Below are 25020 nucleotides of genomic sequence, written 5' to 3' on the forward strand. Positions count from 1 at the left end.
GACGTCATTTACTTTGAAGTTGTAACATCACTATAAGAAATTTAAACTTTAGTAAGAAATGGATGATGTATGATCTTTCATTTTGAGAGTTGCTAATTTGAACTTCTAAATAATACTATTATATTTCTGGCTAAAAACAACTAATACTCCAAAATATATTCGTTGAGAAAAAATAAAAAAGACAATTAAGAAGCATGAAGAAAGACAAGTCACTGACAAAATCAGAATCATTCAAAACCAAACTTTGGCTCCCTTTTATTTATTTTGAATACAAGAGACAACTTGTCCAAACATTCCACATCCCAAAATACAATTCTCACCCTTTTTCACCAAAAAAACAAACACTTCCTCCCATTCCATTCAAACATAACAACACTACTTCTTATTATTATTTCACCACTTACCCCTTACACTTTCCCATTCTTACAAACACCACCCCTCAACAAAACCATTTTCCTAAATCTTAATCCCACCTTGGATCCCCTTTATTTATTTTTTTTAAACCTCTACAACTACTACTATTGTGTTGTACCATACTACCATCTGTATCTACCTTTTACTTTTTGGTGAAATTACAATTTTACCCTTGGATGAAAAATGGACTCAATATGTCCATTCTTGTGGGAGGACCACTTCTGGTTGTACAACATCATGGCTGCTGTTCCGACGTTGTTGTGCTACCATCAAGGTGTTCTGTCTGTGGGCCATGATCAGTGCTGCTAGCTCCTCATATTTTAGGTGGTGGTGTGGTAATGGCTGGACTTGATGTTGTCGGGAAAACATGCCATGAATGTTTGCTTGAGGTTGTGGGATATTGTAGTCCATGGCTTTGTTGAAATATTGAGGCACTTTAGCTGGCGGATTAGTTGGCGAACATGCTGTTAGAAATATTAATTCCAATTATTAATCAATAAATTAATAATAATACAACGAAAAATGATTATTAATTATTAACAGAGAAAAAGTCAAACTAAAATAATGGGTTAATGGTTAAAACTTAAAACAGTCGATATTTGAATTTAAAATTTGAAACCGAAAGAGCCAAAATAATCCTCTAATTTTCAAAATTTGTTTTTTAAAATAATACATAGCTTTTGAATAGTGGATTTTTTTAGAGTCAAACCATGACGTGATTTACACCGTTTCTAGCTAGTGCAAAGTCGAGCCAGGGTGACTTCCAGCTCGAAATTAAACGAGGCACCTCGCCTATGCTCGAGGTCGATTTTGAAGTTAGCCAAGCTTGAGTCGATTTAGCTCAGTTACAAAAATAAGCCAACTCAGCTAGAATATTTTAAATCAAGTTTTATTCAAGCCTTTATCGAAAGAGCCACAAACCCAAGCGTTGAGAGCAAGCCACAAGCCCGAGCTACTGGCCCTTTTGAACATACTAAAACCCAGTAAACCCAAACAACCGGGTAAAATCACACCCGTGACATTTTGGAGGAAATAAAAAACAAAAACAAAAAAGAAATAACAATATACCTGGGTTTTTCTTCACTTCCAGAGGGGCATTATTGTAATTACGCGGCAAGAACACGCCGGTACCGGCACAACCCTTTTTAACCACCGGAATTGTACGGCCACAACCAGAGTTATATCCACCGGGTACGGGTTTCGACCCGAACTCATTAACGGGTTGTTGACACCTTTGAACATGCCATGCAGACTGACCAAACCCCACCGGTCTGCTGGCAACAAACCGACCACCGTTAACCCTCTCTCGAAGCAGTTGTTGCCGGATAAACGCTTCGTTTTGATTATTATTATGAGAAACATGAGGTCCGAGAGGACGTGGAGCTCCGAGTAGAGTTCTGTTACCAAACCCACCGTGGTTGACGGTAGCCGTCATCTTCATTCCGGCAACTTCTCCGGAAGCGGGGTAGAATAAGTTCAACGCGTCTTCATTTGCTTGTTTACCAAACGACGTCGTTGGGTTCCGGTTCAAAGTCGACTCCGGTGAACCGGAGAAAAAAACCCTCTTCTAATAAAACAAATCAAAAAACCCAAATTATTATTATTATTTTTTAAACATGTAATACTACCAAACGACAACGTTAACTACCTCGAGTGGATAAGGGGTTGTGAGACGCTCTTGTAAGGAGACAGAGCGAGTGAAGCGGTGGTGAGTTAAGCCGGGGAGGATGACGTCATCGTCATCACTCTCGGAGGAAGAAGAGGAGGTGAAGTCGTAAGGGGGTGGTTTGTGATGATCGGAGACGGAGAGAAAGTCCGACGGTAGCCAGGAAGCAAGGTCGGCGAGAGTGTCAGACATTTTAATATTATTATTATTATTATTAGTATGGGACATGGGAGAGGTTTTAGTGAGGTTGTGTGGGTAGACAAATGAAATGAAATGAAATGGATTATAAATTTATAATAATAAATGTGAGGGGAAGAAGTGTGTGAGTGATGTGGGTGAATAAGAGCATTATGAACCCATGTTGTAAAGTTATTAAACTCATATAATTTATGATAAATTTTAAGAAAATTATCAAAATCACCTCTCCAATTCATTCTCTATTATATGGATGAGTTAAATGACAAATAAAGTAAATCCCTAAATATAGAGACTCATTTCTTATCCATACCATATAATATATCACATATCTCCCAATCATCATTTACTATATAATAAGACAAAAGAGAAAAAAATAATAAATAATTAATTTATGGATATGAATAGGGAATAGAATGTGGAATAATTTTAAAAATTGATAAATAAATTTATGAAAGTGCGTTTTTTAGTTAAATTATAGGGAAAATATATGAAATGGGATGTTAATGCTCTAAAGAAATTGAAGAGAGTGGAGGGAATGTTCATGAGACAGCTTTGCTTTATTTCAAGGATTCCAGGGTTTTTTTTATATATAGATGCATAAATATATGAAATGAAATGAAAGTCATGATAATGAGATCATAGATTTGGATCTAAAATGATTAGGTTGTGGAAAAGATTCCTAAACAAGGTCTACATGTATCAACTTTAACCGTCTTTTGTTGCAAAATTGTTGCATAACCATCCCATGATTTAACATTTAACATGAACTTTTTTTATTTATTTTATTTTGATTGAATGGAATGTGTGTTTATGATGACAGAGTTTTAGAGAAAATATCAAATAAGAAGTTTGGTTTTTCTAAAAAGGTTAGGAATGAGGGTATTTTAGTGTACTACTTTAATATTAAAACCCACTTAATTTAATTTTAAAAACCCACTTAAATTTTCACTCATCTTCTACAACTACCACCGCCCACCGCCACCCACCGCCACCACCTTGCCGGAAAAGTCTTCGGAAATTTCGCCGGAAAATAAAACACTATGAAAAACACAATGAAAAAGACACAATGTAAAAAACACAATGGAAAAAACACTATGAAAATAAAAACACAATTAAATAACACAATGTAAAAAACACAATGCAAAAAAACACTATGAAAAAATAAAACACACTTGTATAACACAATTTTGTAAAACACAATTAGGCTAAACGTAGTGGGCGAGAAAAGTGGAAGTTTTGGGACGATTTTTTGAAGGAACACCCCCCCCCCCCCCGGGGGGGGGGATGGGCGGGGGCGGCATATATTTGTCGTCTGTGGGTGTTTGAAAATAATAATAAATTAATAAATGGATCGTTGTGAAACGGTCAAATATAAAAAAAAAATTAAACAATATATATATATATATATATATAAACATACACCCTTCTTCTCCATTTTATATCCATTTTATACACACATCATACCCAATTTCTTACAAAAAATAAACAAAATGAATCCTAAAAACAACCCGAAACAACCGAACTACCAACTCCCTGCTTTCACGATGATGCCGCATTATTGATGCAACGCCGACGTGAAAAAATGCGCGAATATTACAAATATTCGTTTCTTTTTTTAGTTATTGTTTTTTTTTTTTTTTTTTTAGTTATGTTTTTTAATATTTTTAGTTATGTATTTTTTTAGGTATGTTTTTTTTTTGTATTTTTTTTAATTTTAATGCATTTTTATTTAATTATTTAAATAAATTGGTTTTTATTTAATTAGTTTAATTATAAAAAGAAAATAATAAAAAAATACACTGTGGCCCCAAATTGTAGCCCCTACACCATTACACCCCAAGAACAAATTTTCACTCCATGCTAATTGGGCCCCACGTGTCACAATTCGCCCCCAATTGTAGCCCCTCCACTACACATAACCTTATGATAAAACACACCTTGTAAAAACCCACGAAATTTTTTTTTATTTTTATAAAGCAATATGGTACTCATATAAAAGATAAAAAAACACTCGTTTTATTGTGAAATTGTTTTGAAAAAAAAAATGTCGTATAAAAAAGTTGTGGACGTTTTAAAATGATGGGGGAATTTGGCATGTACCTTGCATGTGGAGAGAGAAAGTCAACAGATGTGTTATCCCTATTATGCTCTTACCCTTGTTTTACACTTGATGATCTCTCTAATCTAATCTCAACAATTCAATTCTCAAATGAATGGACATGATTCCTAAAAAAACTAATCTTCTTATTATAACTCAACCCTAGAGTTTTATCCTTGATAATGGGTTTCATGTTGTTAAAACAAAATTAATTTAGGATTTAATCATTTAGATTTACCTCAAATTATAGGTTTTTTTATTTCGTTAAACTTATTAAAAATAAAGTTTTTTATTTGAAAAGTTGTAACATGTTATGTCATTATCACTAACGATCATTAACCTTTTCTAGTTAATGAAGTATGAAATCACCGAACTATTCTTCTTAAAACAAAAAAGAAATAATATATCACCCTTGACACTACCGGTACTATCGATTTAATATATCTCCCATTTAAACTTCTTATTTGGTACTAAACTTCTTATTTGGTACTGAACATCAACATCTTTTGTCGTTGCGTCTCCCTTTCTGTTGCTCATATCCCCTCCCATCGCGTGTCTTTTTCTGATTACAGTTCGTGTAAACAGTAGATCGAGGGGGGTTTTGTGGATCAATGGCGATGGCAAGGGATTTGATCATAGTTAAAGGGGAAGAAGCAATAATCGAACTAAAATAGCTACAGGATTGATTGGGGCTTCGTGGATGAGGAGTATTCGATGGTGATGACAATAAAAGTGACTTGTGGAATCAAAGGTTATATCAAACGAGACGATTTAAATCCTCATTAGCTATAACTGTTCTTCACTTACGGGTTTACCATGTTCTTTCATTAGCACAAACTTCTCATTCCTTTTATGTTTACATAAAATCTTCACCCCACATAAACACTTACCCTTCTCTGTCACCGTCAGTCTCCTGATGTATAACAAATATCACAACGAGTAGGATCAATAAGCCCACCTCTAAACCTTTGTTGTTGAAGTTTAAGATCCCCACAAACACGAGTTGCAGCGCTATCCATCTTCACATTAAAAATCAATGTTTTCATGCTCCTCCATTGTTGATGTGTCACTCAAGCTCTTAATTTACACGTCCACATTAGCATTCTATACAAAAAAAATAAATTATAAGTTCTTCCTGGACATAAAATGTTTTAAGTTATTCCATTGCCATCCTACTCTTCTTCATGGATTGAAAGAAAAAGTTTAGAAAGAGACGCAACTTGAACATATTATTATTATTATTGTTATTATTATTATTATTATTATTATTATTATTATTATTGATTTAAAGGGTATAACCATAAGGGTTTTTTTTATTAAGGGTAAATGGGTCATTTCAAAGTAATTAATGTCTTATTAACAGGAAAAGTTAACGGCAATTAGTGAAAATGACATAATGTGTTACAACTTTTTAAATAAAAAACCGTTTTTTTTAATAAGTTAAATGATAGATTAGTAATTTTAAGTAAACCTGAAGAATGGAACATGTAATTTACTCTAAATTTAGTTTTTGTTATTAGTGATGACTTAAAATAAAAACACATAAAAACAAGATTAGGTGAAATTTTAGGTATTAAAATTGATACTAAAATATAACTTGTTCATTGTATTCAAAATTTGTAATTGTGTGTGTGTGTTGGGGGTGGGGTGGGGTGGGGGGGGGGGGGGGGGGTGTTCGAGAATTCAAAATATAACTTGTTCATTATACAGTCTTGTTGCAATTAAAAAATGTATTCTTCGTATGGTTTCTTCATGGTCAATTATTAATCCTAACGAACAAATGAAAATAGTAATCGTGAAATTCAATATATTTTATTTGTTCATGTTATTTTATTTGATTCTTATAGTAGTGGTTGAATGTTTGCCATATATATCATAGGACAGTAACGACAAACGTGACTCGGTTTAATACAATTCGTTTTTTATTTGACAAAAATCTATTCAACCGCCACAAATGACGTGAAATCTCGTAAAGTTATGTATTGCACAACTCTTATTAAGTTATTATAATACAAAAAATATATTTTTTAATAACTCAAAACAGGCGTTACTTAATAAGTTTATAGGGTATATTCCCGCAGATGAGAGATGCGGGGCTGTGATGGACTCTCGGCGCTATAGACATCAACATGGTGTAGTATCGGACGTCATTGCGATGAGGTTGGTTAACAGTTATAAGCAATAACTGTGTCCTCTTGTTCGTTGCTATAGCACTCCCCGTGAAGACATTTTTAATAACAAACCATTATCCTCGTTCAAGAATCAAGATCATTGAGGAAATTAGGGCAAATATGTTATGAAGGGAAGAAAATAGAGTGAACCTATCCAGTTATAAATGATCATATTAGTTTAGTTTTATTTTTTATAAGCCTTCTTTTATCTTGAGACGTTTTGATTTTACTTTGTTGGCTTCTACTTTCGTCATGATAACATGTTTGAATTAAATGGTATAGTTGTCAACAATAAATACAACCAATAGAAGTGTTTTGCATTAGTTAATGTGTTTATTAATTGGCTGGTACACTTAGTCTTAGAGCGTAGCACATTCGTGGAAAACACCCTTCTAACGTGATGAGATACTGAAGAGAAAGGAAATGAGAGAAGCCAAAAAGCATGAGTGTTGTCCAAAAATGATTTGGGGAATTTTGAGAAAGAAGAGACGCATATGCAAGAACAAGTAGAAGAGAAGCCTCGTATGCTAATTTGAAGGGGGTTAAGCGACCGTCGTTTTCTCACGTTGGAGATGGTTTTAAGCTCGAATAGTTTACAAACCAAGTACGCTCAACTTGACTAGTTTATACATGGGCCGGTTCCAAACGAATTTTTTTTAAAGACTTTCACTGACGAGTTCTTGTTACAGCTTTTTTAACATTTTATACTTTGGTATATTTAATAGATTTATTTACTCAAAATCATGTTTTTCCTTGCATAAATATTCCTAAAAGGTGACGTGTGGGTGTGTTTTTAGAAAGAACTAACGACGGCGCATCCGGTTTCTACCAAGGTTTAGACGGTTGGTGTCTATCCCAGAAACAAAATAAAATCGTACCACCATTAATAAATGTCCCAGATGGCCGGACTTGGACCATGATACCTACTTCAATTGGTTTTATTATTATAGTTCCCGCCAAACTAAATACAGTAATATCCATATAGGTCCGTAACAAAAAAAAAACATATATATATATATATATATACTATATATAATGCATGAAATATGGGCAAATTAAGACACCAACATTTTAAGTAATTCACAACTTGTAAAGCTTAAGGTACACATTCTAAAACATATAAGATAGGGACAAACTTTCCATTAGAAAATATACATGAAAAAAGTTACAAAATTGCCCCATCATCTTTACTAAACTTTTGTAAATTTAAAAAATTATTATAACTTTGAACCTTCATCTTAACCTATGTATTCTCTTTTATTTTAATTGTAACCAACTTCCCACCAACGGTTTCCAACGGCTGTAACTTTTTCATACGTTAATACATTTTTTTAAAAATTACACCATAAAAACGAGCATTTTATTGTCTTTAATTTGGGTATGGTATTGCTATAGTTTTTTTCAATTGAAAAAATTAACATGTTACATATTGGCGTTCACAATTCAGTTTTAACGGTTTATAAGTTAAATACTAAGCTAAACTGTTGGTTTGATTTTTTTCATTGAAAACGAAAACTAAAGCGTCGAAAATTTAAACTGAATCGTTACTAATGGTTTGGTTTCTCGCATCGAGTTTCAATAATAAGTTTACAGTCCGGTCCGGTTTTATATGGCCTATTTTTGGTATAAGTCGTAAACCGAACTGTTTTCTATGGTTTGAACATTCATAAACCAGCTAATCAAAGTGGCGATTGGTTTAAATGTTTTCAAGATTTCAAACGAACTTTGAACATCAGTAATTGTTACATGATTACGAGGATTTCGGTTTCCCGCAGCATCGCGCGGGCACCCGTCTAGTATATATATATATATATATATATATATATATATATAGAAAAGGGTTTAAATAAGAATAATGAGTTTCCTAATAATGGTAAGAACCAACAAATTTTTGACATTTGACATTACAAATGATGGTGAAAGAACAATTCTAGGAAACTATCTTGGTTATAATGATTAAAGAGTAATTCTAGGAAACTATGTCGGTTATTGGTGATTTTAAATCTCAACCATTGAATAACATGATCCAATGTCTATGATTTATTCCTAGTCTTTCTAGTAAACTACTTCTTTTTAATATAACCCTCCTCTCTCTATATATATATATATATATTATGGCCACTTCTAAACATGTTTGTCTCTATTTTTTATTGTACGTGTTGAAGTGAGCACCTTCATTTTTTATTGTGTATGAGGAAATATAAACGTCTTTAAAAGAAAAAAAGGAAATATAAATAAACGATACAACCGAACATTTTTAAGTATCAACCTAATTAATATGGAAAATTTCTATAAACTGGATGTGCCTCAATAGTAGAGCACTCACCTTTACTAGTGAGAGGTAGACGGTTCAAACCTCACTATCACCAATTTATATGAGAGATATGAGTGATAACCCTGGCTTGCCAGGGTTCGAGTCCTGACCTCACCCGGTTTTACCGGCTCCTCGCTGTCGTGCCATTTGGCGGGCGTGGAGTCGTGTTTTATCCGATGAATCCCTCAATAGGTGGACCGCTATGGGCTCCGTCCGTCCGGACTAGTGACCGGCTCGGGCTAACTTTAGCCAATGGGGGCCGCGTACGGAGTACTCGGCGTTACTTAGTTGGTCGTTTAAAAAAAATATGGAAAATTTCTAAACAAAATTGTCATTTAAGGAGAGAGTCTTAAAATAGGCCACAAGTTTCAAAACTTCTCAAAATAGGCCATCGAAATCCATCTCTGTCGTGACATTTGGTTTCGTGCCAAATTCGTGAGATTTCAAGTCAAATCCGTCTGACATGTGAGATTTCAAACAAAAACAGTCTCCTCCGTGAGTTTTTGAAAAAAAATTGAATCCATCTCATTCCACCATTGATTCACCACCACCGTCACTTGCCGGAAACCGGATAAGAGGCGGGACCATTGATTCATCACCACTGCCACTTGTTGAAAGCCAGAGAAGACGGCGTGATGCATATATGTTGATGTTGGGAGACGACGGATTTGATTCACCACGAAATGGAGGCGGTGGTCGGATATGTTGATGTTGGATGGTGAAGGCGGGTGGCTGAATATGGTAATGTTGGATGGTGAAGATGACGTTGAGCTAATATGGTGATGTTGGTGGTGAGTTCAAACTTTTTCCAAATCGCACGTAGGAGATGGTTTTTAAGTAAACGGGTTTGGCTTGAAATCTCAAGGTTCATATAGATTTGACTTGAAATCTCATGGGCCAGACGAATTTCCTTTGAAATCCCACGGGTCAGCCGAATTTGGCAAATCTCACGAATTTGGCACGAAACCAAATGTCTCACGACGGGAAATCAAATATCACGGAGGAGATGGATTTCGATGGCCTATTTTGGAAAGTTTTGAAACTTGTGGCCTATTTTAAGACCCTCTCTCATCGTATAATCTATTTTGTGAATTTTCCCTAATTAACATCATTCTCTCATTTTAATCACCGTTCACACGACAAAAAGATTCCAAACCCGTCAACAAAATGTTAATTTATAATTGTTTAAGATCAAATCTCTCTTTCCCCCTCCCTAAATCTGAAATTTTATAGCCATTATAACGGGGCTCTAAGTTAGAATACCTAATATGAGGATTTAAACGTTATAAACTTATGGCTGCTATCTGAACTTCGTGGTGTTATATTCGCTTTTTTATGTTTAATAACTCAATGTGTAACGGACATCACGTATGGGAACGAAAATGAATGTCCTTAGCGATTCTTCAACCGGTGGAAAAGTTTCACCCAAAACACACTTGAATCACCATAATTATAAGCATTGATACGCCATTCACAATTGACTGAACGACATAATGCCTTTTATCTTTGAAACACTATTCAATACACATTCTTTCCTACTATACCTTTTTTTACCTTTTATCTTTGAAACAAAACACCCGTCACTTTTAGCTTTGGTGGAACTATCAAGGATTGGCTTTTGGTGGCTCGGGAATTGGGTGAAGTATTGTATCCACAATCAAACAAATATTGTTACTAGAAAACTTTGGGAAAATATCAAGGCTATATAAGATATCAACCTTGTATCTTTGCCGCCAAAGAAGTTGTAGCCGTCACTTTTATGTGGCATCATGACTTAGTTCTAGCCGTTTGGATGTATGGCGACATAAATGTTGCCGCCCATAGACACGTGTTATCATTTGGTTGACTCTTGATGAACTCCGTTGCACTTTTACATGTGTTACCGACTGAGTCAATTCTTACCGTTTTAGCTGGTGTTATTTATTTGTATCATGATTGGTTTATAGGTATGTGTTTTTTTAGAACGTAAACAAGCTAGTGTTGTGTGGGCAATTTCTTGAGATAGTTTTTTACTCAATTACTTATTTTGATGGTTTTCACTTAAAATAAAGAAGATATACGCATCCACTTTTTATATTATCCTAAATAATAACCCTTGAAAAACTTCATGATCTCATATTCCCGTATATATGTGTCCCTACAAGTAAAAGCAAAAGTTGCCATTTACTTTACAAAATGATATTCCATGATATTTCAATTTCAAATTATAATAAAAAAAAGCCTTTTATTATTGGCATGTTACATGAATAACTTTTAAATACCACGCAACCACTTTCTCTGTCTTGTTTGTATGATCGAGTCATAAATTTGAACCTAAAACTTGAAAGGACGTCAAGTTGAATGTAGTCAAAATAGCGGTAAATTGTTCCCATTTTTCATTTGAATTTGCTAAACTTTATATTACCGATAATACAAAATCTCACTTTAAATTATGGATACGATCTTATGACTTCACATCGATATATATTTCAACTTTTATGGCTGTATCTGTCCTAATATCATCAGGAATATAATACTACATATTTGTTTAGTAAAATTTAAATGATTCTCAATTTAATAATAATTTTAAGTTAATATATAATTTTCGAAACCACAACTTTCATTCAAAACAAGCAAGGCGCTAGAAGTCTAGGACCAACTCCAACACACCGACTAGCAATGAAAAACTTAAAATAACAGAGACTTATTTTTAATACAAAGATAGCTCAAAGACTTTATTTCTTTCACTATATTGGTTAAGTTTGCCGATTAGTTGTTAAAGATCCCTTCATTTCTCTTTTTTCAAATACATTAACAAGCCGTGAATATAATCTTGTGAAAAGCTTTAGACTTCTAGTTATCCATCTTTCTAGTAATTGCAATTTAGAAGATCTCGCACCGAAAAATCAAACATTGGGAAAAAAAAAAATAGTGGGGCGCCAAACCAATGTGGCAAAATAGCACAAGACAAGTAGATGTTTGTTGGTTTACCCGCTTCTTCACAAAATCTACACGTCGTCAAGCCCACATCAACGTTTCTCTTCGATAAACCCACAAGCGTCGAAATCCTCTTCTTTTCGGCCTTTCAAACAAAAATGTTAGTTTTAGGTGGAACCCAAATATAAGTTAATGAAATAAATTTATTCTTTTGAGTTTTACAATCTTTAAAAACTTGGCCAATTAGATTTTAGTATAGTTTGCCTCCAAAATGAATCAATTTCCCGCCAAAAAGAACAGTCGTTATCAAGTAACATATATTGGTGCGGCTCTTGGTTCCAAATTGGGGTCTGGTTTTGAGCCTTTCGTTTTCAGTTTTCACCTGTTTCTGTCAAACAAACAAAAAGAGGAAAAAGTATATTTGTATGAATGTTATTTAATCCATTGCTTTTTTGAACAATCCATATGCTTTCAAAAGGTCAAACAGGATGTTTTTCAAATTTGAACTTACTGTATGCTTCCATTTTGACACATTTTTTTTGTTAAATAAATAAATTTATATTATAAAATGTTATCTAAGCTTATGTTTATATGCTCTCATTACAACACAAAATAAAAATATCACATGTTATACCAACCATATTTATGGGTTAAAATGAGAAATATTAATTTTTAGAATTATTTAAATTATTTTAAATTTAAATTATCACTGTTTTCATACTTATAGTTGATACCAATAGGCTGGTGGTCTGTTGACAAAGAGAAAACCTTTACACAGATTGGGTTGAGGCTTTGATACGTAAGGTCTTAGGTTTAGGTTTCATATACGACGAAAGTTAAAAGAAATTCAAGTTCAAGAAAAAAAAACAAATAAAATGTTATCAATGTAACTAGGGGTGCAAACGAGCCGAGCCGAACCCGAGCTCGGCTCTTTTTAATCTTTATGTATAAAGCTCGAGCTCGGCTCGTTTTGTATTTTTTAAGCTCGAGCTCGGCTCGTATAATATTTTTTAACTAATTTTTTTTATATTTATAATTATATTTGTGTATTTATTTTCATTATAACTTTAGATATAAAATAATATAAGTTATTTAGTTTTTTTTTCATAAAATTATATATATCAATTAATAATTATTATATATATATGTATATATTAATATATATACATATATATATATATATATATTTATGAAAAGTATATAAATGACATGCTGGTTTAGGTTTGCGAGCCGGCACTGGCTCGGGCTCATTTATTAAACGAGCTTTATTTTAGGCTCGTGCTCGGGCTTGAGCTTGTTTAAGCTCGACTCGATCGAGCTTTTTCTCGAGCCGATCTCGAGTAGCTCGCAAGCAGCTCGGCTCGTTTGCACCCCTAAATTTAACTTGTTAAATATTTTGATTTCTATTTTCTTGGTCTTTTCACTCCACTTTTATTTCAAACAATTATGTTAATTTGTATGTGTTTGTTTATTTACAATTTGTTACAAGAAAATGACATATACTATATTTTTCCCTTTTAAATCATTGATATCATACCAGTGTAGTTATGCGTGACAAGTGAATTCAAATTGAGATATCTGAGTGATGAAATGGGTGAACCGCCACCACACTATGAACCACCTTTTGGTTTTGGTGGTTGCATCTCAAATTTCCTTAAAACATGCAACCAACCTTCGGGCCCCCATTCATCAGTTTACTCATATACACTGTACACACATGCCTCAACATAACTCACCTTTTTTAGAAATTGTATATATGTATGTATATTAAGTTATTAACGTTTTTAAATTGAGATAAAAATTCTCTCATGAATCCTGATACGAATCAACCTATTGTAAGAGTTTGTAGATTTCGAATAAGACCTGGATATCTTTATTATTTGCGTATAGATTCACTTCCAATTTAATTTTTTATATAGGTGTTGAAGAAACACTAACCGGACCCCGGGCAGATTACTGGTAACCTGGGGGTTAGATAGATGTTTCCCACGAGGGGTTAGACCCTGAGAAGATGGTTCTTCTGATAACCTGCAAAACAGACACCGTGAGCTTGTCACTGAGAAGGGGGGGGGGGGTTCCTCCTTGTGACCACCCTCCGGCGTGAGAATCAGACTAGATTGCTCTTTAAATATAAGTGTATATTAAGAGATTGCTAGAGCAGATATCAGGTATAATATGATGAGATAAGATAAGATATGTTAAGATGAGATGGTCATACCATTTGTGGTATTTATAGCCGAATGTAGGTTTCCAAGGAGGTGTGGCCGGCTGCAACAGTGTTCCTGTTCCACCAACAGTGGCCTACGCACGTGCCCTGCTGGTAGTTGGTGGGTAGGCAGCGGCTGATAGTGACCAGGCCTGCTGTGTACTATTCCTTTTCCACCAACTGCCGGCTACGCACGTGGTATGGCAGTAGTTGGTGAGTAGGCAACGGCTAATAGTGACACAGTACAGGAGCATGCTGCTCGCTATACTGTGGTCAATAAGCTGTCGTATCTTTAGTCAGATCTTTTTCCCATACCTCGTCAGGTACAGTACAGAAGATCTTCCCGTATCGTACGGACTGGCTTATTTGGGCGGGAGTATTCCCCCTCCCGCCCTTGTGCGGGATTGTTCCCGGCTTTGCTCATTCCTTCAGGTGACACTGAGTGATTGAGAGCTAAGTACCTTGTGCGTGTAGCCTTGCTGCGCGGGTGGCTTTCCCTGATGGCTTGTATCCGAGTCTGCGGGGACAGGCGGAGTTCTTCACCATTGGGAGGCATTTCCTGCGGGAACAGCTTGCGTACTGCGCGTAAGGACGTCACGTCTCTGAGCATGGTTGGTCCTGCGGATCCAGTTGGTTTCTGCGCAGACGTTCCTCTTCAAGGTGAGTCTTGCGGGTCCAACTGGGCTCTGCTGGGACCTACCTCTTCAAGTCCCCCCAGTCCAATGTTCTTCTCATGGGTGTTTAATAAAGTGAGGTGAACTTTTGGACTTAAGCAAAGGGTTTTGAAAAGGGTTTTTTAAGGTTTTCCATGGGGATTCCTCCCGCGGAAGTCCTTGTCACTTGCAGAAATTCCCGAGTTTCCTGCTTGGTCTTTGGGTATGATGCGGGTAGGTCTGTAACCTCCTCGCAAGTTAGGAGCGTTGAGTCCCACTTGTGTGGATTCTCCATGAGGTTTTGGTTGTTTTGAACATAGTGATCAATTATGTTAAAACCACCAATTCCATCCTGGAGCTTCAAACAACGTAGTTCTCGACGTTCCCGCTATGCGGGGATGTTATTTCCGTTTCCGCAAGCATTGCCCAGAAGATCCTTATTGGTTTCAATTCCCAGCGGAGCGCTAGGTATGTGAAGGGTTTTGCCTTAACACTGTACCCGCGCTCGTCTTACGGTTACTTTACTTCCAAGGTATTCCTGGCGTCAATTCCCTGCGGGTGCTAGGTATGTGAAGGGTTTTGCCTTTACACTGTACCCGCACCCGGCTTATAGTTACTTGGTTGCCGAGGTATACTTGGCTTCAATTCCCTGCGGGTGCTAGGTATGTGAAGGGTTTTGCCTTAACACTGTACCCGCATCCGTCTTACGGTTACTTGTTCGCCAAGGTTTACTTGGCTTCAATTCCCTGCGGGTGCTAGGTATGTGAAGGGTTTTGCCTTAACACTGTACCAGCATCCGTCTTACGGTTACTTGTTCGCCAAGGTTTTCTTGGCTTCAATTCCCTGCGGGTGCTAGGTATGTGAAGGGTTTTGCCTTAACACTGTACCCGCATCCGTCTTATAGTTACTTGGTTGCCGAGGTATACTTGGCTTCAATTCCCTGCGGGTGCTAGGTATGTGAAGGGTTTTGCCTTAACACTGTACCCGCATCCGTCTTACGGTTACTTGTTCGCCAAGGTTTACTTGGCTTCAATTCCCTGCGGGTGCTAGGTATGTGAAGGGTTTTGCCTTAACACTGTACCCGCATCCGTCTTACGGTTACTTGTTCGCCAAGGTTTTCTTGGCTTCAATTCCCTGCGGGTGCTAGGTATGTGAAGGGTTTTGCCTTAACACTGTACCCGCATCCGTCTTACGGTTACATGTTTGCCAAGGTAAGGGGTATTTTCCCGCTTTCTTTTTAATCTTTTTGAATTTTGAATTTTGAAATTCGAAGAGTTGGTGGAAAGAAGAACAGTCCAAAACTCTGAAACGTCGTGCGACGGTTTCTTCTGACTGTGTCAGATCGTGCAGGAAGTTATGGTGACGTGACAGTACATGGTCATTCCAGACGCTTTTTCAGGCGCGTGGGCGCGATTTTTCGGGCGCGTGGCCGCGAAATTAATGGTATGCGTCCTGTCAACAGCTGTTGCCAGCTTGCTTTTTGCCACGTGTCATAGTTTCATTGCACCTTCGTTTTCTCTCTCTTCCGCATTAATTTCATCGCATTAATTGCGATTAGTATATAAAGGGGTAGAGGGCTCTTTGTAATCCACACTTTCACTCTTCTCTTCATCTTCTTTGCGATTTCCGGCGAATACTCACCTTTTCAGGCAAGCATTCTCCCGAAATCGTTTTCTTCTTCTTTTACAAGATGTCTCGTGATCTCGAATCTGCAGTCGATGACAAGAGTACTGCTGGCGAGTGCCAGTGTGCTCTGCCTGGCGATCTGTATCGGTACGTCGTCAGGAAGTTCATGCTCGAGTCTCTCGAGCCTGAGTTTCCTGAACCCCACCAGACGGTGTACGATGCCCCCAGAGGCAAGATCGGGGTATATGCTGCATTCTTTGTTTATGGGAATCTTAGGTTCCCATTGACAAAGTTTGTTTACCGTGTCCTTGAGAGGCACGGTGTTCATTTGACCGAGTTGCACCCCATGGCGATCGCCAAGATTCGCCACTTCGAGTGGGTGTGCCGGGTTTTGGGCATCGAGCCCTATGTCGACCGCCTGATGACCTTCTATACTTGGAGGTGCATCCAGGGGTGGTACACGTTGACAACCCGGATTAAGGGTTTAAAGATCTGTGCGACCGAGCGCAGTCTTCGCTCGTGGAAGCGGGAGTTCTTCTTCATATCCGCTCGCGCCATCCCCATTGCCATGAAATTCAAGAACGGGCAAGCACTTCCCAGCCTTCACGCCTCCAACTACCAGGAGGCGGAATGGTTTGCGAAGATATCTCGGGTCCAATCTCCGGTTTACCGGTTTGCGGAGTCCGGGATGGTGATGCTGGGGATGAGTCGGGTGTGGAAGGCTGCCGATGCGCAAAAGATCCCAATCGTCCTCGAATACGGTTCGAACTCTGTTCCTTACGGTATGCTTTGTTTCTTTTTGTTGATTTAAAATTCCTTCTAATCTTCTTTCCTGTTTATTTCAGAGGGGAACGACTTGCAGTCGCTCCTGAACCCGCGGGAGGCTGACGGTCCCGCTCGGATGGGTACTCGCGCTCTAGACGAGAACGAGTTGCCCATCCTAGAACAAACGGCGGATCGGTTCGTGGAGGTCTATCCGCTAGGCCATGAGATCCTTAGCGCCCGTCGGCCAGGTAAGGCGCTATTCGACCCTCGACCCCTCAATGTTGAAACCTCTGCTGGAATTCCTTTAATCGTATGTTCTGATGAGGAATCCGCAGATGGTCCTCCGTTGGTGCGGAAGAAGAAGGCTGCCGGCGGGAAGGGGAAGGAGAAGGTGGCCTCCACTGCCGATCCAGCGCCTCGGTCTGACTCGGAGACCGAAAGCGAAGAGGTGACGGGGAATCCCGGTGGTGATAAGATCACCATTCCGGAGGCTGTGACAACTGTCACCGAAGAGCCCAGGATGACAACAGTGACCGGCGTGAAGAGGCCGGCTCCATCGGGTTCATCCCCGCCCGTCCGTACTTTCAGGCTCAAGAAAACCCGTAAGTACAACTTTCCTTTAGCTTTTATCTTCATAGCTTAATATCATTTAACACTTTTCTTCTTTACGCAGGCGTGGATGTTGACGCATTCCAGGGTGGAGTGCAGAGTAGTACCTCCCCGCCAATGACGGTAGGATTGGTCAGCCTACCTGAGGCGTCGACCCAGGCGCCTGCGCCTGCTTCCGCTGGTTCAGTTGCTCACTCCTTTGAGCCGACTGTTCCAGCTGAGATGACGTCACCGCCGGCTGTGAGTGCTATTTTTACAGCATCTTTCACCGAGCCGGCGGTTACTTTTGCTGCGAATTCCGCGGCGGCGACCGCGGCGGCTGCTACCATGCCCCCGCCATCGGCAACGACGGCCGATCCATCAGGTACGCATGGGGCTTCTCGCCAATCTCTGCCACCTTCCCATCTGCCTGACCTCTTGGATGGATTTCCGTTGGGTTCAGGTGATGGGTTCGGCGGCTATCGGCCTGTAATTGACCCTACAGGTGCGTAGGGTTCTTTTGGCCCTTTTTTATATATATTTTTTCTTTATCATCTTTTCCTAACTGCTTTGTGTTTTTGCAGTGTCGGATTCCAATGAAGTGTATGTTCCACGATGGAACATTCGCCGAGGAACAACCCTTCGTACCCCTGTGGAGTGCGTGGAATGGGCTCGTCACGCTGCTCCCAGTGGTGCGTTGGGGGAAGCCATGGCTAGCTACCAGGAGGGTAGGCTAACCAATGAGCTTCGGGTTCTCCTGGCCCGGATGCAGCCGCGTGTCGAGCTGCTTTGTCGTGAAAACGACAAGTTAAAAGCAGCTCGCCTTAAAGAAGTGGCTCAGGCGCGGGCTGTCCGGGAGGAGAACCAAAGGCTTTCCGCCGTAGCTGCGGAAAAGGAGAAGGCCTTCAAGGCCGTCGAGGTTGAAGTTCAGGCACGACTCGAGGCCCGTTCCAAGGCTGCCCAAGCTGTTAATGAACAGCTTCGGCTGGCTAAGGAAACTGCAAGGAACGCAACCGAGAGGGCCACCAAGGCTGAAGCTGTTGCTGAGCCTCTACGCGTGGAGAATGAAGAACTTAAAGCCAAATTAGAGGCTCTCCAGCAGGCTCATGATGCCTTGGCGATGGAAGACGCCAAAAAGCTCCAAGAAATCCTGGACCAGAGGGGGGTGCTTGACCATGCTGAGCGTAAGCTGAAGGGCGTCGAAGAGGCTGCGGCTAAAGAAGTGTTGCTTGCCAACCTCAACAAGAGTGAAGCCGATCGCGCCCGTAACGAAGCTCAAGCTGCCCTCCAAGAAGCCCTGGTTGCCAAGGAATGGCTTCTTCGAGAAGCGTTGTCTCAGGTAAGCTTTTCCTGTCTTTACGCTTTTCTTTGTAAATAGAAAAGGTTTTGACACTTGTATATTTTCTTTTGTAGGTTGTGCATCGGGTCTTTGCTGAGACCTCTTACGATGATGCTATGAGCGCAGCCCTCAACGCTTCTCACGAGGATGGGGAAAAGGTCGGCTTCCTGCTTGGTCTCTGGTTCGTTGAGAAAGGCATCCCGCCTTCCAATTTCCCTTTGTACAATGTTGATACTGAAGCTGTTTACGACCAAGCAGTGAATCAGTACGCCGCCTTCCCGCATCCGGTGGTGGAGAAGGTGAATCAAGTTGCTGCTGCTGATGATGGGTTAGCTATCCTTAAAGCTTTCCTTGAACTGCCATGATCTACTGATGGTGCTGGTCCAAGTGGAAGTGGCCCTGAAGCCTGATCCTGAAGATCCCTTCCCACTGCTAGGATAGATTTAGCTTGTATAGATTTATTTTCTTGTAGGCGGGTAGTTACCCGGCCATTCTTGTAATGAATATTTATGAAATATAAATCTTTGTGCGGGTAAGACCGCTTCTTTTATTGGATTCCTTGCTTTATAAACGTTATATGACTTGCATACTTTAGTTTAAATTAGCAATTTTCCAAGTGTTTAGAATAAGTTAACCTTTGAACGTGGTAGATAGGTGTGAAGTTTTGCTTCCTCTTCCGTGATTGTGCGGGTAGGACCGTCACTTGCACGTAGGATGGCTAAACTTTACCATCTGACCTGCGTGTAGGTTTTCATCTTTTGAGGATAAGTTAACCTTTGAACGTGGTAGATAATGGGTGTGAAGTTTTGCTTCCTCTTTCGTGATTGTGCGGGTAGGACCGTCACTTGCACTTAGTAGGATGGCTAAACTTTACCCATATCTGACCTGCGTGTAGGTTTTCCTCATCCTTTCTGAGGATAAGTTAACCTTTGAACGTGGTAGATAATAGGTGTGAAGTTTTGCTTCCTCTTTCGTGATTGTGCGGGTAGGACCGTCACTTGCACTTAGTAGGATGGCTAAACTTTACCTACGTCTGACCTGCGTGTAGGTTTTCCTCATCCTTTTGTTAGAAATTCTGTTTTGAACCGTTCGACGCGCGGTTGTCAATAGGTTAGTGTTCAGTTCCCTTTTTCATGATTCATGCGGATAGACCGGCACTTTCATTTAATGGGATAACTGAACTTTTCCCCTTCAACTGACCTGCGTGAAGGTTTGTCGTTTTTTGGGATTATGCAGGTTTTGCCGGCTTCCCCACGCAACGACTTCAAGTAATTATGCGGTGAAAACCGGCATATCCGTGTTGAATAAATTAACCGTTCGACGCGCGGTTGTCAATAGGTTAGTGTTCAGTTCCCTTTTTCATGATTCATGCGGATAGACCGGCACTTTCATTTAATGGGATAACTGAACTTTTCCCCTTCAACTGACCTGCGTGAAGGTTTGTCGTTTTTTGGGTTTATGCGGGTTTTGCCGCCTTCCCCACGCAACGACTTCACGTAATTATGCGGTGAAAACCGGCATATCCGTGTTGAATAAATTAACCGTTCGACGCGCGGTTGTCAATAGGTTAGTGTTCAGTTCCCTTTTTCATGATTCATGCGGATAGACCGGCACTTTCATTTAATGGGAGGACTGAACTTTTCCCCTTCAACTGACCTGCGTGAAGGTTTGTCGTTTTTTGGGTTTATGCGGGTTTTGCCGCCTTCCCCATGCAACGACTTTTTACGTAATTATGCGGTGAAAACCGGCATATCCGTGTTGATAGTTCATACAAATGTAAAATCATCAGCGTCAATGTTTTAAGGAGAATCGTTTCCATTAGAAGTGACTCTTGGCCTTTTCTTTACAAATTTAGAATTGATTTATATGCAAACTGTGTAAATGAGCTCCCTTCCATGTTGTTGGGATGGGAGTGCCATCGAGCCGATACGCACCTGGTTCGGGATCTCGTTCTTTACGCAGCATGTAGTCTCCACATTGAAGCTGGAATTTTATTCGTGTTTTCCCCAGCTGGGGTTCTACACGCATCAGCCTGCTCAGCGTTCATTGCGCCACGAGGTGCGCGAGCGTCCCATCTCTGACGAATGCTTCGACCATGTCCTTTACGTCTATGCATTCTTCAGTGTTGTGGCCTTTTGTCCTGTGAAAGTCACAGTATTTGCTCCGATCAGCATTGTGACGATGTCGGATTATTTGAGGCTTTGGCCATGGGAGCTCCTCGGTGGCGAATATCTCGGTGGCGCTTTTGGTGAGCGGCGTCCATCTGGAGTTCTTGTTTGACTGTTCGTTATCCCTTCCGCCTAACCGATGCTGCAAGCCGGATGAGGTGTCAAAGTTTACCCTTGACTGCCAAATGCCTAGCTTTCGCTTTTTGTTTAATCGGGCGGTAAGGACGTTGTCTTCCCTTGTTTTCTGGGTGTAGAGGTTTGTGCTCCGTGGGAGATCTCTACCCAGTTGCTTCTCCGTTTCCGCAAAGCGTTTTGCTGCTGTCATGATGGCATCCCATGTGGATGGCATGCCATCTTTACCCGTTAAGGTGCGGATGAGCTCTGGGTCGTTCGCGCCCTGAATAAAGGCAGCGTGAACAAGATCTTCGCTAATGTTACCCAGACTTAGCTTCTTCGAGTTGAAGCGAGTGATGAAGTCTAGCAAAGATTCATCTTTTTCTCAAATGCACTTGAGGATTGTCCATTGCTCCTCGGTATACTTTCTTTGCTGGCTAAAGTGTTGGCTAAACTTCTGTTGGAAGTCTGCCCAGTCGTAGATGTGGTTGACCGGTAGACGATCGAACCACGCTCTAGCAGCCCCGACAAGCGTCATTTGGAACATGTAACACCACGTGGGTTCCGTCCAACTACTGACGGTTGCCCCCGCTATGAATCTGTTCAAATGGTCATCTGGGTCGGATATACCATCATATGTGCCTATCCTGGACATTTGTTTGGCACTTTTTGGGGCAATTGCTTCCGCAATGTCCCTTGCAAATTTGGACGTTCCCGCATTTGCAACGTTCGGTCTGAATGTTTTGGAGAAGTCTCGTGGACTTCCACCTGTGCTTTTTGGTTTGAAGGCTTGTCCAAAATGCCTTCTCGGTTGGGAGTCCGTTTCCTTACGCTTCCCTTTTGCCCTATGGCGAGGGTTCGCGTCGGAGTCGGACTCCTCCGAGTCATCGTCCCAATATCCTTCGAATTCGTCAGCCTGTTGGACGGAACGCAAGCGTTCGTCCAACTCAGCTTGGAATTCCTTTTGACGTGCCTCCGCCCATGCCTTAACCTCATCGAGTGTTTGGCGGGGGAGTCTTGTTCGTTTCTCTAACTGGGTATCGGTGAATCCCAGTGAGCGATTATTTACTGCACTTGCCCCAGCTTGGGTAACTGGGGTAGTGTTCGTAAAATTTACTTCACTTGCCCCGGCTTGGGTAGCCGGGGTAGTGTTTGTAAAAACTGTGTTGCCGGTATTCCCCCCAGTAGCTGGGGTTGTGGTTACCGGAGTTTCTTTAACCATCTTAGAAGTTTGAAAAAACTGGAGAAAAATGTTCTAGCTTTATGCACGGATGGCGCCAATGAAGAAACACTAACCGGACCCCGGGCAGATTACTGGTAACCTGGGGGTTAGATAGATGTTTCCCACGAGGGGTTAGACCCTGAGAAGATGGTTCTTCTGATAACCTGCAAAACAGACACCGTGAGCTTGTCACTGAGAAGGGGGGGGGGGGGTTCCTCCTTGTGACCACCCTCCGGCGTGAGAATCAGACTAGATTGCTCTTTAAATATAAGTGTATATTAAGAGATTGCTAGAGCAGATATCAGGTATAATATGATGAGATAAGATAAGATATGTTAAGATGAGATGGTCATACCATTTGTGGTATTTATAGCCGAAGGTAGGTTTCCAAGGAGGTGTGGCCGGCTGCAACAGTGTTCCTGTTCCACCAACAGTGGCCTACGCACGTGCCCTGCTGGTAGTTGGTGGGTAGGCAGCGGCTGATAGTGACCAGGCCTGCTGTGTACTATTCCTTTTCCACCAACTGCCGGCTACGCACGTGGTATGGCAGTAGTTGGTGAGTAGGCAGCGGCTAATAGTGACACAGTACAGGAGCATGCTGCTCGCCATACTGTGGTCAATAAGCTGTCGTATCTTTAGTCAGATCTTTTTCCCATACCTCGTCAGGTACAGTACAGAAGATCTTCCCGTATCGTACGGACTGGCTTATTTGGGCGGGAGTATTCCCCCTCCCGCCCTTGTGCGGGATTGTTCCCGGCTTTGCTCATTCCTTCAGGTGACACTGAGTGATTGAGAGCTAAGTGCCTTGTGCGTGTAGCCTTGCTGCGCGGGTGGCCTTCCCTGATGGCTTGTATCCGAGTCTGCGGGGACAGGCGGAGTCCTTCACCATTGGGAGGCATTTCCTGCGGGAACAGCTTGCGTACTGCGCGTAAGGACGTCACGTCTCTGAGCATGGTTGGTCCTGCGGATCCAGTTGGTTTCTGCGCAGACGTTCCTCTTCAAGGTGAGTCTTGCGGGTCCAACTGGGCTCTGCTGGGACCTACCTCTTCAGGTGTCGAACATTGGGGTGAAACGTCACGAGCTCACGACGTTTCATAAATGATTACGGCAGCTGGGTGTAACCGTTGCAATTACATTAGTATCGGGAACTCCATTTAGTAGTAGACTCATTAGCTACTGAAGTTCTAAGATACTACCGAAGTACTGCCACCGCATCTTGTTTGCTAGTTAGCTCCTTGGGTACCAATAGACAAAGTAGCTCATGGACTAAGTTGCTACCGACCTTCAATAGCTACGGTGCCTAGTATTTAAGTTGCTACCAACAGATCCGGTAATCATAAGCCATCCTCAATAACTGAGTGTTATTATGATCCTATGCATTGTTTAGAAGAGGTATAAAATAACTAGGTGGCTAATTTAAACCTTTTTAATTTCAAAGAAAAGAAATCAAAATAAGGAGTGTATAAGCTATATTTAAACTATTAAATCCAACGGATGGGTGCCTAAAACACAAAACAGGTTATAAACTGGTCAAGATAAATTTGTGACATGTTCAAATCATATATTCATATATAGTTAAAAAGGGGAAACAACTTCTTAATTTAATTAATTTAAATTCCTAAATATATCTGAACATATCCACTTGAATTTTCTAATAAGATCAATAACTTGTCATAGTTGTAAACATAAAAAATGCTTAAGTACATCCAATATTAAATTTTGATTTATTTAATGTAGATCCCATGATAAAGGAGCAACAATGTTTAATGTACACAAAAATATCATTATTTTGTTTGTGTGCCTTGTGAAATACGGGTGGCAATGGCAACATGGATACACATGCATTCAACTCTCATCTACCCATAATCTCCTGTATGTACTTGGTTTCTGCCATATATTTGTGTTTATAATTATGTGCAACATGAATTATGGGAACAACATATTAATTATCTTATCATAGTTGCAATATAATTGGTCTATGTTAAAATAGGATATGTTGTTTATTGTAATTACCTCAACCAAAATGTATTTTTTTGTCTAAAAAGGAAACATTTGGGTTGTCTTGTTTTTTTTTTAAAAAAAAATGTTAAAGGCTAAAAAAGGAGAGAAGTGGGAAAAAAATATTCGATGATAACTTCATTGAACATAGAGATAAAAAAGTAGTTAGGTCTTTGATGATCAAATTTCACATAACGTACACATTGATGATAGATATGAATTATGTACTTTGTTCAACGTATAGTGTTTGAATTTATGATGCATCAAATAATGAGATTGGCCATTTTCGCTTGGCTCTTTATGAAGTCAAATACCAAAAATAGATTGTTTTTATGGGTTTTATCACATTTCATTTCATATTAAGGGCCTTTTTGGTATGAGATAATGGAATAGATGACGAAATGGAATGAACAAAGGAATAGAATGGATTATTACCATTCCAATAAAATGTTTGGTTACCACATGGGAATGGAATGAATTATTAATTTGTATTGTTGGTAGGTAAGAAAAAAATAAAAAAATAAAATTAAAATGGTAGTGGGTGGTGGTGGTGGTCGTGGGAGC

General features: G+C 39.8%; 1 protein-coding gene across 2 annotated transcripts; it reads right to left on the reverse strand.

Annotated features, from left to right (window-relative positions):
• Window positions 1–227: 227 nt before the first annotated feature.
• Window positions 228–2401, reverse strand: LOC143629210 (uncharacterized). Of its 2 annotated transcripts, none has more exons than XM_077098542.1 (3): window positions 2063–2401; window positions 1483–1978; window positions 228–878 (listed from the first exon to the last, which is right to left on the reverse strand). In XM_077098542.1, the coding sequence occupies exons 1-3, from the start codon at window positions 2306–2308 to the stop codon at window positions 604–606; spliced, it is 1017 nt and encodes a 338-aa protein (XP_076954657.1). In that variant the 5' UTR covers window positions 2309–2401; the 3' UTR covers window positions 228–603. The 2 variants fall into 2 exon arrangements, with proteins under 2 accessions (XP_076954657.1, XP_076954656.1); XM_077098541.1 differs by having other exon boundaries at window positions 1483–1981.
• Between the last annotated feature and the right edge of the window lie 22619 nt (window positions 2402–25020).

This window comes from Bidens hawaiensis, unplaced genomic scaffold, assembly GCF_021521415.1.
Source record: "Bidens hawaiensis isolate Kalapana, Puna unplaced genomic scaffold, B.hawaiensis_p1.1 tig00005179_1, whole genome shotgun sequence".
In the NCBI taxonomy this organism is placed as follows: domain Eukaryota; kingdom Viridiplantae; phylum Streptophyta; class Magnoliopsida; order Asterales; family Asteraceae; genus Bidens; species Bidens hawaiensis.